This window comes from Cryptomeria japonica, chromosome 4 (assembly GCF_030272615.1).
Source record: "Cryptomeria japonica chromosome 4, Sugi_1.0, whole genome shotgun sequence".
Lineage (NCBI taxonomy): Eukaryota > Viridiplantae > Streptophyta > Pinopsida > Cupressales > Cupressaceae > Cryptomeria > Cryptomeria japonica.
Genome location: NC_081408.1, coordinates 612,975,280 through 612,992,393, shown reverse-complemented (window position 1 = coordinate 612,992,393; position 17,114 = coordinate 612,975,280). Strand labels below are relative to the sequence as shown.

At 37.8% G+C, this 17,114-nt stretch overlaps 1 protein-coding gene across 1 annotated transcript in view; it reads left to right on the top strand.

The window, feature by feature from the left end:
* Positions 1 to 819: 819 nt before the first annotated feature.
* The window catches only part of LOC131032187 (uncharacterized), a 41,696-nt gene continuing 25,401 nt past the window's right edge, over positions 820 to 17,114 (top strand). The window contains exon 1 of the mRNA XM_057963125.2: positions 820 to 1,246. Coding sequence (XP_057819108.1) covers positions 1,067 to 1,246 — 180 coding nt within the window. The 5' untranslated portion in view covers positions 820 to 1,066. The remainder of the gene's footprint in view (positions 1,247 to 17,114) is intronic.

Sequence of the window (17,114 nt, the reverse complement as noted above, 5' to 3'; positions counted from 1 at the left end):
ACACACACACACACACACACATATATATATAGCTAACTTACTTCCTACTTCTATCTCTATCTTTCTATATATATATATATATATATATATATATCACTTCCCATTTCTATCTCTATCTTTCTATCTCTTCCTCTCTCTATATTTATCTCTCCCATCTATATATATTCCTTTCTCCTCTTTCTCTTTACCTCTCCTTCTCCTTCACTCCATGCCCCTTTCCATCTCCATTTATATTTATTCTTCCTCATTATCTCTATCTTCTTAACTATCTCCATCTTCTTCTTGATTTAGAGGTTTTTCAATCATGTTTGTATTCCTAGAAATGGATGCATAGTTGATTTAAAGCTATCACTTGTCCATTGAGACCTTTGTTGCACAAACAACATCATTTGCTATATGGCCTACCAATTTTATCAAATGTCTCCAAAGAGACAATAGCTTACCAATTGACCTCGTATATATATTTTTTATATTGAATCAAGCAATTCACTTCTTGCATTGTACAAATGTATGCAAACAATAGACCAAAAAAATTCCTAATTGAACTTTTTGACATAACCATTGCACACCAAGATGCGATTGCTAGTAGTATCTCAAAAAGAATTGTCCTCATGCCATTCTCTTATCAATTTATTAATTATATTATATTAAATATATAATAAATCCTTAATTTCAAATTAGGATTGATCTATCTATCTATCATGAGGTGATGTAAGAGGTGTAAACCAATGAAGTCAAAGATATCCTCACAAAAATTAAATTGTGATTGGAAATGATTTAGAAACGACATTTAACGTGTAGTAGTTGGGCATGTCACATAAGGGGAGGATTTTCGTCCCTACATACAATTCTGTCTGTGTTTCAAAACGAGCTTCAGCGGTGCACAGCTTGCCAGCTGGCGTCTCCATAGCTGGCCGACCATTTGGACAGTAAACCCCTTCACAACGTCTCTCGCCTCTGTCCAACGTGGACAGTAGCTTGAGTCTCAAACCTCCTCGACATGGTTGCCAGTATGTATGGATTTTGAGAAAGTCAGGCAGATCCCAGGTTCGAATCTCCTGAAGCGATGTCTCTGCGCATAAAGGCCGTAGTGGATAAGTTCGTGAAGGAGCTGAAGGAGGCGTTGGAAGCAGACATACAAGACAGGATAATGAAAGAGCGGGAGATGCAGAGTTATATTGAGGAGCGTGAGCGTGAAGTTGCCGAGCGCGAGGCCGCCTGGAAAGCCGAACTTTCTCGCAGAGAGGTGAACGATTTTGTTCTTTTTTGACTGTTTCTTCTTTTAATCTAGTTCAAAGTCCCAAGTTGTTTAGAAAAGTAAACAAGCCCAAATAGCATATTTGAGAATTATTTGCTGGCACTATACCTTGTTACAAATTCCTTTTCGAGGCAAATAAATCCTCATTGAACTCATATTTTATTTAAAATTTAATCACACGTTATACTCAATCAATTGGTGTTCTCTCACACTTGGGAGACTGGGAATGGTTTTCTGTAAGCCAATTCTGTATTTGAAGTTAAATGATGGTTAGGGTTTACTGTGAGGCGTTATTTTTCAATTTTTTTAAATATTTTTGAAATTAAATGCTGATTAGGGTTTATATTGAGTCCTTATTTTGTAATTTATTTAACATTTTTATTTTATCTTGAGAATTGGCATTTTATATTACTCAAAAGGAAGTTGTGGCATAATGGCTCATACAAGGCTACATCCATGCAAACGAAGAAGGCTTCAAGTGTATTTAACATCCCTGAACTAAAATCTACCTACAGCACTTATTATCAAATTGGAAATACATTTGGTAAGTCGGGTATAAATGAGTAGGCAAGTTCAAATTTACTTCGGAAGTTGGTCATGATAAAGAGTAGAAGATTTGGTTAGCTATATGGTAAGTGGAAAACAAGAAGCTTATCATATGCCAGATTGGTGTCTCACATGGCAGTGACCTAAACAATTAACTTTACCCCTACCTTTTAAAAAATCCAACATACGTCACATATAAGCTTCTGCCTCTAAAGGTATTGACTCTATATCAAACTTTGCTTCAAGGTGAGCAGGGAGGGATTTTCATGTTAATTTATATATTGAATTCACAATAAATCATATCGATAACTGTGAACCGCATTTGTGCCATAATGATTTGGTAGCTACCCCTAATTATTCAAAACTCTTCATGCATGAGACCCTTTCAAGAGAAGGGTGCACTAAGAATCACATTAAAGCCGTATTTGATTTTGGAATGGTTGATACCCCAACAAATATTCTCATTCAAGGCAGGGCTTCAGAAGAATTTGGTTTTGTTTTTTGCAATTCTTATCTACTAAATCAACCAGCCCAATGAATTTAATGTGTAGTTGCTTTTTTGGGGATGCTGATTGGTTTAGCTATGTGCAATGGGCTTGTTTTATTGCGTGATGGGCACTTGTGTTCATTTGTTTTTCCATCCATGGGTTTAGCCATGATGGATCCACCCTCTGGGAGTAGCCATGGTGGTTGTCACTATGTGACTCAGATCTTGAGGAGGTCTCCTCCCTAGCTAAGAGGGAGTGTTAATGTTGTAGCTAGGTCGGATCCCTTCTAGGGCTTACCTAGCACATATGAATGACTAATTGGCCCTTGGCCTTAGTCATGTCCTATTTTGCAATAATCATAATAAAACATATGGAGGCTGTAACATGTTGGAGCTGACCCATATTGGGGTCATTTGTAACGTGTGAAACTAATTCAGTCTTGGCGCCAAATTTAAATGATTAAATTGTAATTAATATGTTCTCTATGTAAGCCGACTTGGAAGAGTTAAAAGGCTAAGCCTCCTATAAATACAAGGCATCAATCATTTGTACAAATATATCATTCATTCAGCAAATTCATCTATGATCAGCAGCAGAACTTAGCGAATTGTTCTTGAAGGCAGCGAACATTATTCTAAGGCAGCGAACTATCCTTGAAGATAGCGATCTTCACCCTAGGAGCAGCAAACTCCATCTCTGAGACAGCGAACCTCCCTGTAACAGCATACATCCTATTCTTGGAGATAAGTTCTTCATTGTGTGTATATCCTAGGTTGAAGGCATTATTCTACTGTGCATAGTTTGCTGGTTCTGATTGCTTCAAGTGTTGAAGTCATATTGTAAAGATACTTCTGATTATTGCATAATAAGATCTGAGATTTATAGCTGGGTTTTTCACCTCCAAGAGGGGGGTTTTCCTAGGGTATTCTTGGTGTTCCTTGTGCACATTGATTTGCTTTCTGTTATTGCTATCTATATTTATCAGTCTGATCCTAAAATTAACATGGTATCAGAGCTAAGGTTGATTCAGTTGTGATCAGACTTTGTGATAGCAACGCTCCTACTTCTTCACGCCATTTCCAGCATTGAAGATGGTGACCGGTTTAAAGGTCGAAGATAGATTTGACGGAGCTTTGAACTTCACTTCGTGGAAGGTTAGAGTCCTTATTGCACTTGAAGAGAATGATCTACTTCAGTTTGTAGAAGGAAAAGATCAGCCTAAGCCTGAAGATCAAGAAGAGAAACTCTAATTCAAGAAGAATGCAGTCAAAGCCAAGAAGATCCCGATTGACCCCGTGAAGGATCATCTTGTTCCTATCATCTTCAAGATGTCTTCAACCAAAGATATGTTCAAGACATTGGAAGGGATGTATGAAATCAACAACACAAGTAGAGCACTTGCATTGAGACAACAACTTCACCAAGTCAAGATGGCAAAGGGAGAATCAGTCATATCCTTCTTCATGAAGATTGCAGAATTGAGAGATTAGCTTAGCGCCATTGGAGATGAAGTTGTGGACAAGGATCTTGTCATGCTAGCGTTGAATGGCCTTCCTCACTCTTGAGAGCCATTTATCCAAGGCACAAGTGGGAGATCCAAATTTCCCAAATTTGATCGCCTTCGTGCTGATTGTATTCAAGAAGAGTCAAGGTCGATATCAAGAGGAATTGACCATAATCATTATGATGTGGAAAATCAAGTCCTTGCTACACACACTTCTATGGAAAGAGGCAAAAGAAGAAAGAGGGATAGAGACAGAGGTCCAGATCCTATTCCGAAAAAGAAGGACTTATCTCAAATTCAATGTTTTAGGTGTGACAAGTATGGCCACATTGCTCGAGAGTGCAAATCTAGGTCTACTCCTCTAGCTTCTTTTGCGGAAGTTGACATAGGGACACCTTAGGAGGAGCCAAGGTCAAATGTCAACTCAAAAGGGTTCTTGTTCTAAAAGGAGGAAATGTCATTTTTTTTCAGCTTCAGAGGGAGCTTGACATTTCAGCTTCAGAGGGAGCCTGACATTTTCAGCTTTAGAGGGAGCTTGACATTCCAGCTTTAGAGGGAGCCTGATATTCCAGCTTCAGAGGGAGCCATGTCATCATGAAGATTTGGTTAATGCATTTCTTCTCTGTGAGGGAGAAGTTCGAGGTGCAATCCCTTGTTAATAAGTTCTTCTCTATGAGGGAGAAGTTCGAGGTGCAATCCCTTGTTGATGCATTCTTCTCTGAGGGAGAAGTTCGAGGTGAAAGCCCTTGTTCCGCCCTCTGCAAGTAGGCATGGTGGAACCAACCTCTGCAAGTAGGCATGGTGGTAATGCACTCTTCTCTGGGAGAAGTTTGAGGTGAAATCCCTCTTCCATCCTCTGCGAGTAGGCATGGTGGATCCACCCTTTGAGAGTAGGTATGGTGGATGTCATGATTTAGTACTTGTGCTTATTCACCCTCTGGGAGTAGCTACGGTGAACGTCATGTTGAGATGACGACATCACAATTGTGTGATGGGCACTTGTGTTCATTTGTTTTTCCATCCATGGGTGTAGCCATGATGGGTCCACCCTCTGGGAGTAGCCATGGTGGTTGTCACTATGTGACTCAGATCTTCAGAAGGTTCCCTCCCTAGCTAAGAGGGAGTGTTAATGTTGTAGCTAGGTCGGATCCCTTCTAGGGCTGACCTAGCACGTTTGAATGATTAATTGGCCTTTGGCCTTAGTCATGTCCTATTTTGCAATAATCATAATAAAACATATGGAGGCTGTAACGTGTTGGAGCTGATCCATATTGGGGTCATTTGTAATGTGTGAAACTAATTTAGTCTTGGCGCCAAATTTAAAGGATTAAATTGTAATTAATATGTTCTTCATTTAAGCCGACTTGGAAGAGTTAAAAGGCTAAGCCTCCTATAAATACAAGGCATCAATCATTGTACAAATATATCATTCATTCAACGAATTCATCTATGATCAGCAGCAGAACTCAGCGAATTGTTCTTGAAGGCAGCGAACATTATTCTAAGGCAGCGAACTATCCTTGAAGATAGTGATCTTCACCCTAGGAGCAGCGAATTCCATCTCTGAGACAGCGAACCTCCATGTAACAGCATACATCCTATTCTTGGAGATAAGTTCTTCATTGTGTGTACATCCTAGGTTGAAGGCATTATTCTACTGTGCATAGTTTGCTGGTTCTGATTGCTTCAAGTGTTGAAGTCATATTGTAAAGATACTTCTGATTATTGCATAATAAGATCTGAGATTTATAGCTGGGTTTTTCACCTCCAAGAGGGAGGTTCTCCTAGGGTATTCTTGGTGTTCCTTGTGCACATTGATTTGCTTTCAGTTATTGCTATCTATATTTATCAATCTGATCCTAAAATTAACAGATAGTGCCCTAGAATCACCATTGCAATAAGTTAGGGTCAGGGTTAGCTTCTTTATCAAGTAAAATATCTTCTTTAAACAATAAGGTTTTGGATTTAGATCCTGCAACCATGACCAAGGATTCACGTACATATATATATCTACCATTATTAGGATTAGATAATAACATATAATAATCTTTAAATCAACACATACAATATCTATATTAATTCTTACTATTCAAACATATTAGGGTATGGGGGAAGAAGCATGATAGGTCCCCCTAAAGCCACCCCACACTAAGCCCAAGAGCGGAACATTGGCCCTCTCAGCCTTGGTGGCAGGCAACATGGACATCCACTTGGGGTGGCCTACTCAGTGGGGTGCTTGTACCTACTTCCCCTATCCATGCCTCAACTCCTAAGGTCAATAGCCATCATTGTAGTGTCGGAGAGGAGATCGTAATGGGTGTTTCTTGATTGTCCTATCTAAGCCCAAGAGTGGAACTTTGGCCCTCTTGGCCCCGATGGCAGGCAACATGGTCATCCATTCGGGGTGGTCCACCTAGATGACAATCCTCATGAATTCCCTCTTCCATACATCTCCTTCCTTCCATACATGATGGGGGTTCACAAACAGATTTATTAATTAGACTTATGCAATTTATATCCAATCATACATATCTGTATATAAGAAGACCAAGAGCGGAACTTTGGCTCTCTTGTCTCCGATGGCAGGCAACATGGTCATTCATTCGGGGTGGCCTACCTAGATGGCAATTCTCACGATTCCCCTCTTCCATACACCTCCTTCCTTCCATACATGATGGGGGTTTACAAACAGATTTATTAATCAGACATGCAATTTAAATCCAATCGTACATATATGTATATAAGAAATAAGCATTGACAATTAATGCATAAGCTAAATATTTACCACAAGAGCTATTATTCAGATTATTAGATGCTGATTAGAACAGGTCTGAATCAGATTAGTGAGAGTTTGATCCTAAATATGTGTCTATTGTTTACACGTTTCTGATTCTGATTATTTGTTCCTTGTTCGCTGATTGCTGTGATTAGTTCTTAGTCCATGCCACCCCTTGAACGCTAGAATGATTCTTTTATATCCCTCCTCTTTGGGATGTGTTGACGTGTATTTTGTACACTATCAAACACAGAATAAAATACCCAAGGGTACCTTATCCTCTCTTGAATAAAGCCTCTGATTGCTGAAGATGTCGCGAAAAAGGATCAATCAGGATGACTCCAAGGTTCTTCGATGTAGGGTCTCTACGTGTGGATAAGCACCAGTGGTTGTTGTGAATGCTGTTTCATAAGGGGACTTACATTTGATGATTGAACGTCTGATCTGCTTTGAATATTGCTGGAACACAGGATCTTACTAGCTTTTAAAAAAAAAAGAAGAAAAAAAAGACGAGGACGAGGAGAGGATCTAATCCTAATACTAAGAATGTAGGAGCAATGAATGATCTTTGATGAAATTCTAACTAAGTCTTGTTTTGACATCGCTGGACCATCTCCACAAGGTTAGTGCGATCTTCGAAGGAAAGCTTTATGATGTTCAAATCATCACTGCAAGCATAGACACCATCAGGTTGATGCATATCAATGAAGAAGCGACAACTGAAGTTAAGCTTAAGCTGAATGATTCCAGTTGACTACACAAGGCAAGTCTGCAATCAACAAACTGCTAGTAGTATGGATATACGAATTTCACCATCAATCAAGCACATTTCTTCCATTCATCTAATAACATGAAATCAAATATAAGAAGTATAAAGACCATGCAAATTGTCGAATCGGCCCATAAATGTCACCATTTCTTCAATGAAGTTACAAGTCTCTTACAACAACATCTTGGCAACAATCTTTGCCTTCTCTCTCTACTCTACTCTAATTGCTATTCTATCAACTAGCTAATCACCTTCTAACTACTCTCTATCTGTCTTTTAACTGCTTCCAACTATTGCCTCTATATGCCTTTACAAATGAAATGCCAGGGCTTATATAGTGCCCTCAATACAATTTGATGGCTTAGATCAATTCGAGATCAATGGCCAAGATTTTACAATGAAAACCCTAATTAGGGTTTATTACAACCATTACATAACATTTAATGCTTGACCAATGAAATAATTGTATTGCTTGGACACATGTCCTCTCTGGAAAATTCCACCAATAGATAGCTGGGGTAGGTACATCAAAGTTTGTGCCACCTCCCATGAGTTAGGTACATTGAATCTGGACATTGTTGAGGTGGATCAATTTGACTGGAGGAGTGATGACTGGGATGCCACCTCGTCTGACACTTGTAACTTGGTAGATATTCAACTTGATGTTATTGAGAAGCTAGCTTTAATTAATTCATCTGGAATTATCTGCTTCTTCAACGAACCCTTTCTCTAACTCCTTGTGTCCTTTATTTGCAGGATGATGATGTACCTCGCCTTGGAATGGTAGATTGGAAGAGGTCGCCCTTGTCGATGCTAGGCTGGATTGAAGAAGGTCGTCCTTGTCGATGCTAGACTGGAGGAGGTCGCCCTTGTCCTTGCTTGATCTTCTTGGAGGAGACCGTCCTTGATCTGGCTTGATTTTCCAACTTCCGGGATCTCCATTTGATACCTACACAAAATATTAAAGTTAGTCTTTTGAGCATCAAACCTCAAAGCATGAAATTTAAGACCTTTTAAAGGTAAAACTTAAGATATTAATTTGAAAAAAGTCATGATAAATCAAGAATTACACATTTTCAAATTAATCATGATTGGAAATTGGATTTTCAAGACTTAGATTTTACAGAATTGCAATGGGATCACAATAAGTCTTGAATGAGATCTTCAAAAAAGTAATTCTTCATACCTTCCCTTGAGTATTAAACTCTAAGAAATGATGTAAAAATAGATGAATTTTGCTAGGCAAAGTGTAGATCAAAGCTCTCCCTTGGATAAAATGCACCTCCCTTAGCTTGGAAAAGAACTCCACCTTCCACTAGCTTCTTCAAGATCTGGAAATTCGCCTTCAAATGTCTTCAAAAAATCTGGAAATTATCCTCCAATCTAGCAAGAAATTCGCCTCTCCAATAGCCTTCAAGATGGATTTCGCCCTCCTTAGTCTCCACACTTTCGCACTTTAGAAGGGATGAATGAATGATTTGAACTTGAAACAATGCCCCCCCTATTATATAGAGCGCTCACCTTCTTTCCTCCAAGAGGCTGACCTAGCAAATAAGTCTTAAAATAAAATATAAAAAACACTAAGAAGAAGGCCGACTTGATAAATAAAGACAAAATAATGCCTTGTGCGCTCAACTTTTAATTTTTTATTTCACAAAAATTAATTTTAAATGCCTTTATAATAGAAATTCAATTTTTTGAGGCCCAAAATTAATTTATTAAATGCCAATTTAATTAATTTTTTCAAATATTCCAAAGTTAGCAATTTGGCATCTAATGCGATTTGGAGGATATTAACGCCCAAATATGGTAAAAAATAATGAATGCCATTAACTTCGCTCTAGTCCCTTGGAGAGGGACAGGAGCACTTTTTCATTTTTAGGCTAGGATTCTCAATTTTTTGAAGTCAAACCTTCGTTCACCATGTTTTAGAAGATCCTTCCCATCTCATACAACTTTGCCTTAGCATAATCTCGGAGGGAATTTGTTGTTTCATAAAAAGCACCCTGGTCCTTATTAAATGCCAATTTAATTAATTTTTTCAAATATTCCAAAGTTAGCAATTTGGCATCTAATGCGATTTGGAGGATATTAACACCCAAATATGGTAAAAAATAATGAATGCCATTAACTTCGCTCTAGTCCCTTGGAGAGGGACAGGAGCACTTTTTCATTTTTAGGCTAGGATTCTCAATTTTTTGAAGTCAAACCTTCGTTCACCATGTTTTAGAAGATCCTTCCCATCTCATACAACTTTGCCTTAGCATAATCTCGGAGGGAATTTGTTGTTTCATAAAAAGCGCCCTGGTCCTTCAGTGAGGGACGGGAGCACTTTTGAGTCCATTGTACAAATTCTTGATCACATCAACTTCAAATTATCCTCAAGGCGTAGAATATCACATTTCACTCCTTCTTGAGTCCTGGAAACAAAAATAGCATTTCAAAATGTAAGGCAAATGGGCATATTTGGAAACTTTGCCCTGGTCCCTTGGAGAGGGACAGGAGCACTTTTGCAAATTGTCATCAAAATTCGCAACTCTCACATCTCAATTCCACTTCAAGGCATTTTAAACACTTTTTCAAACTTGCGCCTTGGCCTCAATTTGTCCAAAATTGGTGAGAAAGGCTAGATAACATGTTAAGCGCTCTGGTCCTTCAGTGAGGGACAGGAGCACTTTTTCAACTTCAAGCTTATCCGTCCTTTGCTAGCTTCCCAAATTATCTTCAATGGGCTAATCATGTCCTCTTCCATTCATTTCAATCACAAACTTGCCTTGTCTTTGCAAGAAATTTACACTTTCTTGGAAAATCGCTCTGGACCCTTGGAGAGGGACGGGAGCACTTTTTGGAAAATCACTCTGGTCCCTTGGTGAGGGACGGGAGCACTTTTTACATCTTGGCATACTTCTTTGTTCTTTAAACCTCTCAATTGCGTCTAAGGCATAAAACATCATTCGTCCTTCCCATCCAAGTCAAGTTTTGCCATAAAATATCAAACAAAGAGGAGAAACTTGAAAAAGTGCCATGGTCCTTCAGTGAGGGACAAGAGCACTTTTGTCACTTGGGTTGATTTACTCCTTTGTAGACCACTTAAATTATATTCAATGGACAAAACATGCTTCCCTTGACCTCTTCAAATCGTAAAATCACTTTGACCTTGCAAAGATAGTGCAAATTTGAAATTCAAGCTCCGGTCCTTCAGTGAGGGACGGGAGCACTTTTTGCCTTCTAAGCCAAAATGTCTCACTTTTCACCTCGAAATTCCTTTGCTAGGGAAGATTTCATCTTACTTCACGCTACGAATAAGAGTTAATGTCCAAGAAAGGTCTAAAATTCTGCGTATAAAGAAAAGTGCTCTGGTCCTTCAGTGAGGGACGGGAGCACTTTTTACCTTCTAGGCAAAAAATTCATCATTTCATTGTTTTCAATCAAGTCTGGATGCTTTATCATGTTCATTTCATCCTCCACCATGCCTTTGATGTCTCAATTTAACCAAACAAGGTCAGGAATGGCTCCAATAAGTCTTTTCGCCTTTGTCCTTCAGTGAGGGACGGGAGCACTTTGCCTTGGTCCCTTGGAGAGGGACAGGAGCACTATGCGCTCTGGATCCTCAGTGAAGGATAGGAGCGAAATTTGACTTTTCGAACTCTCCGACAGGATAATTTTTATAGGAAATGTCACTTATACTTTAAGTTATATTCCATATATACTTTCAGGATGTTTGAGAGTGGTTTCAGACCTCCAGGAGTTATATTGCAAAATCTAGTTTTTTGAGGTTTTTCAGTTTCCAGACTTAGTCAAATTTCAGGATCAGGACATTCCAGACTTAGCCAAATTTCAGGATCAGGACTTCATCACTTATAAACTTGACCTAACTCAAGCAGAACTTGCTATCCAGGTGATCCCCTTGGTGACACTCAAAACGCAAAGGCTAACGGACAAAACCCTAAAAGACCTAGAAAACAAACCCTAAAAAGCAAAAAGCAGGGGTCCCCATTTGCAATGGGGCGATGTGTGAAAACGTCACAACAGGATGGAAGGTTGTGTCTTTCCCAACAATCATCTTCCTTCCAAGGGTGGCGACCTTTAGTATATTGTGTTTGCCTTTGATTAATCAGTTGAATGTTATTAACTTAACAAAATCACTTCCCTACACTTGTGTCTCTTTACTAATGACCTGTGGCTGTAAACTAATGAAATTGTTTGTCTTTGTCACAATAGAGATAGCTACTCCACTAAGGTTGAGATCGCAGAACTAATAATATGGTTGCTGCCTTAGTTGATAATAGGACTGCTACTCATATATGATATATGCCTTGATCGCTGTGTATGTATTATTCTTTGCATTAACGTAGGGTCAGATTGATGTTATGGAATGATTTGAGTTATAGAAAATTGTGAAGTACTTGTGAGAGCAATCTTATTGCAAATGATTGCAATCCATGGTTCCACCACCACTGTATAGAGTCTTTCTTTACTTTCATATCATATAAAGCTTCCACGGAAGCAAAATTACCTTGCCCACATGAAAACTTATTCCACCGACTCCTCAAAATTGAAGCATCCTCACTGTTGACATGCGTCTTGTGACCGCACCCAACACAGAATAAAGTTTCCCAACGGCTACCTTATCCTCTCTTGATCAAAGTCAAATGTATGCTAAGATTGCAGGAAGATCATACGATGACTCCAAGGTTCTGACTGCATACTAGCGACTTTATGTGGATATATGCTCGTGTGGTGATGTTGCTGGTAATCCAAGGGGGACTTACGCACACTTGGAAGAAGACTTAGACAAATTTATAACTTTCAAGGAGATTTTATGCGAATGATTTGGCTATGAATGACTCTTTTTTTTGAGACTTTTAGATTGAATAATGCTGAAAGTAAATGAGAGGGTTTAGAAAAAGCTACTCTAAAACTAAGAACTCAATAGATAGCAATGTTTAGGATAGGATCAACTATGCTTCACTTCGCCACTAGTAGACAACTACATGAAACATGTGCAATCTTCAAGGGATGTGTTTAAAAGATTCTAAACCACCGATTAACACCATTAGAGAACAATGTTCACTCTTTTAAGCAGAATCTGATGTGTTCATGGACTAGCTGGGCTCTTAGATCACAGCAGCACATAACTTTCAAATTATCGTGATCAACATTTTGTGTATTGAATTTATATCCTAAGACCTAAGATGTTATTACTGAAATCAAAATGTTAGCTTTGATAACAAAGTAATGGCATGGTTGAGGTTCAATTGGACAATCATAAAAGACTTGTTGACTGAGTCAGAGTGCCTCACACAATATGGAAGCAGAAGTTCATGCTTAGACATTCTTTTTGCTGATTTTGCAAAATTATACTCACAAATACAACCTTGGATAAAACACATTTGACAATTTTATTATGCTAAAGGCGTGTTACAGTTATACCCACATATGGATGCAAAAACGTCCATCAATAAAATCTAGAAGCATTTAATTTGACGTGTTTGTGACACTTAAATGCATGAAAATAAAAAATTCAATTTATTATTTTTTTAATTTTTTATTATTTTATCTTCACTTCCACCTCTCAACTCCCACTCACTCCAAGTTTAACTCATCAATCAATTTTGTCTATCATGCAATCAATTAACTTTGTAATTATCTCAATTTATTCTTTTCATCGAATCTTCTCATCAGATCTCCACCATTGATCAATATTAGATAATTTATAAAATCGACTTTTTTCTCAATGATAAGGATAAGAATGAATATAAAATAAAAATATAATTATATGATAATATAATAATAATAATTTAGTCCTAAATTTTAATAGATTTTTTGCTTTGGTCAATATTTTAATGGAATTATAAAAATACAATAATTTTTTTATGTTTCTTGCTTTGCCATCATAAATACTATATGAAAAAGCAAATACATTTCATTTGTTCTTTTTATATTTATGTGTAAAAAAGGAGAAATTTAACCTCCAAAGCTAAATAGCACAGTTAGTGTTACAAAAATGATTTCTTGACCTTGTTTTCTTACAACATTGGTAAAGCTTTTTGCATAGCTATTGATTCTTTATTGGCCTTTTTGGTATTTTATGTTCAAAGTGTGTCAGCCTACATAAAGTTCAGGTATTTTTGCATGTAATAGGAATTTCGTCAAATGATCATTCCACTGCTGTTCTATTTGTGTGTATCTTTTGACATAATGTCTCCTCCACTTTCTATCCATGCCTTACAGTGCTAGGATTGTTTTTTGTGTTGTACTTAACTTTAAAATTTATCAGCCTTAAATCATAAGAAACATATGATACTTCTTGTAAGGCTCAAAATTTATCACGTAATGAGTTCAATGTGTCATCGCAGATGTAGAAATTGAACATTTTTGCTGTATATTTACTGGAAATGCAACAATAAAGACCCAATCAAGACTTTGTGCACTTAGAGTAGATGCAAGGTAGTATTTTAGGTAAATTTGGGACAATTTTGATAGCTTTCATACCTTAATGCTTATAAGGATTACTGTATTGCAGAAAAATGATTCTGGTAAACAAGAAATGCAACAATGAAAACCTAATCAAGACTATGTGCACTTATAGTAGATTCAAGGTAGTATTTTAGGTAAATTTGGGACAACCTTGATAGCTTACATACCTTAATGCTTATAAGGATTACTATATTGCAGAAAAATGATTCTGGTAAACAAGATATCTTACTTCAGAGGATACGTATGATGAAAGCGGCAAGTCAGTACATGTTTTAAACATAAAACATCAACATATGACAAATTTAGCGGTACAGTGGAGACAAGCACAATGCATATCTGCATACAGAGATATTACTTTGTAAATAGCTACATAGCCTAAAAAACTGCTACACAGTCTAATCCAGAAAGTGTAAGATTTTAATAGCTACATAGCCAAATAGCTGGACATCTTATAATGTTATGCAACCAAGTGTTAGTCAGTAGATCTATTTTGTGGTTTCTTCAGTCAGGATTAACTGGGCACATATTTAATAGCTCTGGGAAATTCAAGAGCATTTTCAGCTTTTCAAGTTCAATTTGACTGATATCTTGCAGGTTCCCCTTCATGACATGTTGAGAACATCCATCATAGTTAGTGTGTTAACTATAATTGCTTATTAGTCAAATCCATGTGCAAGTAGGTTGTTTGAATTATTCAAAAGTTAAATAGAAATAAATTAAAAAGTTGTAAATGGGAATTGGCAACATTATACGCTTTTGTTGGATTTTAGCCCATAATTATAGTCTTAACTTACATAAATAAGCATTCAGAGAAAGAAGTCAAAGTGAATTGGTATCAGATACTGACAACCAGGTTTCTTTACCTCTCTAGTTTTTGATATGGTTAGAGTATACTTGACACTTCCTTGCATCTACCGCTTGACCTCTGTTTTAGTGGATCTGCCTTCCCAGCAGAGAGCAACTTTTTCTGCTGCAAAATGTAAGCTTTTCACTCATTTTGGTTATGCAGCTGCCATCTAGTGTCACTTTCTGGTGTCACTGTCTGGTATCTGTGTCTTTTTCTTGAACCTAAGATATTTTTTCTGCAGTTGCATGGAAAAAGCTGATTTACTTGTTCCACCAAGATGTTCTGCTCCGCCTCACAAATCTCCTGCAGATTAATGATTGGAGATTTGTAGATTTCTGCTGCCAATTTTCTGAATTTAAATTCTTTCTGTCAAATTTGTGCTTCAACCATTCATCTACTTCAGTGAGAACTTATCCCTGCAAGAAATTTACAAATTTATTGCTTTGTTGGCTGTTGAAGTGACAGCTTTATTTTCCAGTGCTAGATGGTCCATTTGCACCTCTAGATCTGGCATTTGCTGATTATTTTCCCAACATGTTGCTTAGCCTTCTTTCCTGAAGCTTGAAAATTTCATGCTGAAGCATTTCAAATTTCTGCTTTTAAGTTTATTGCTTGCGTGTTTGGTCATACACAACCCAACAAAAATTCATTGAAGACTATAATAGCATTACACTTGAGAAACCCACAAAAAACCCTTAGTAGTCACTGTTAAGTTTAGTACTTTCAGATTGAATAAAACTCAGAAAAATCAGAATTAGTTTCAGCTAGGTTAATTAAATTAATTGATTTCCAGATTTAAGCATAGTAAAGGAAATGAGTGCAAAAGACAAAGCACAGTTACCCTGGGAAAACCTCCTAGGAGGAAAAACCCAGCAAAAGGATCCTCAGATCTGATTATGATTTTGAATTCAACTGATCATTACACACTTATCTGGAGTATAGAGGTTGCAGTCACAAGGAAGATGAGATAGAAGTCTTCACAATTAGTTTGCTAATGAAGATCACGATTTGCAGTCCTCCTAATCAGATTTGCTGTGTGTTACCAGGGTAGCAGCACCTTTCAAGTAGTTCGCAATTCTTCTAGGGCTTGTTTGGGCCTTCAATGGAGTTTTCTATCTTGTTGGTGATCTGCTGCATTTGGTAGAATTCGCCGTCTTCTATAATGTTCTGCTGCACTTCAATGTGGATCGCTGATGTCAACTGCCTTGATTCAATATTTCGCTTCCTTAGAACATATTTCGCACCTTTCTTACAAAACTGAATGGGTGAAATAATGAGAAGTATATGCTATATTTATAGGAGTCATAATACTTCTCAATCATGTCGGCCTTCTTTGCAAATTAAACATTTTAATTATTTTAATTCCTTTTAAGTGAATTGGATAGGGTCGGCCCTATCATGGAGGCGAGTTGGGTTTGCATGTAGCGTGGAGGCCTTTTAGGTGGAGCCAAGAGGTATTGGGCCTGGCCCTATATGTTGGAGGCGGATTCCAATGTTGCCCAAGGCAATTGGAATCCGCCAGCCCTAATTACAAACAATAGTCACAACCCACTGCATTTGCCATGCCATTTCCCAAATTTTACAAAATGTGGTTTTGGTTTTGCATGCACGCATGAACGAATCTAGAAGTCTATTGCTTAGAGAAGCCTATATTACTTGACCCCTCGACCCTCCTATTTGTGCACCTACGATAAGTATATTGCTCAAAGAAGCCTATATCACTCGACACCTCGACCCTCCTATTTGTGCGCTTCTAAGATAGGTCTTGGATGATGTTGCAGCCATGATATCTGCCCGTGTCTTAGGCTCAAGCTCAAGTTTAGGCTCAATGGCATCCACATCATCCTCCAATGGGTCTCCTCGTGCTCTAACCTCCTCCTCTGCTGCTCGATCCACCTGATCAACTCATGCCAAGTCATCATCATTGAAGATAGGATTATCAATCTCAGTGATCCTTTTTCATTGTGGATCAACCTCCTCTAAAGTAATTGGAGACATGCCAATGCTCAAGATTTGTTTGTGATGGAAGCATAGGTTGTAATGAACATACACAAGATCCTCCAACCTTTGCATTGACACCCTGTTGCACTGTTTGGAGTGTATGTGCTCAAACATACTCCAATTGTGCTCACATCCTGAAGCACTACATGGCTGGGTCAAGATACAAATTGCAATCCTTTGTAGATTTGGCACCTTAGCACCAAACATCTCCCACCATGCGTCTGAAATGAGAAAAATAAAAATCAACTCTATTCTATAATTTTGAGTTTATTAACGTAAAATGGTAAAAGATAGAAAAATTTAATATTCAAATTTTAAATTATGCTTTCAATAGATTTTTACTAGGCTGCATTTCCGTCTGATTTTGCTTGCACATGTCTTGTGCAAAGAGGTCTCCTTGTGCACTCTTGAACATCTCTATCTCACGGACTATGTGTGCTCCAAC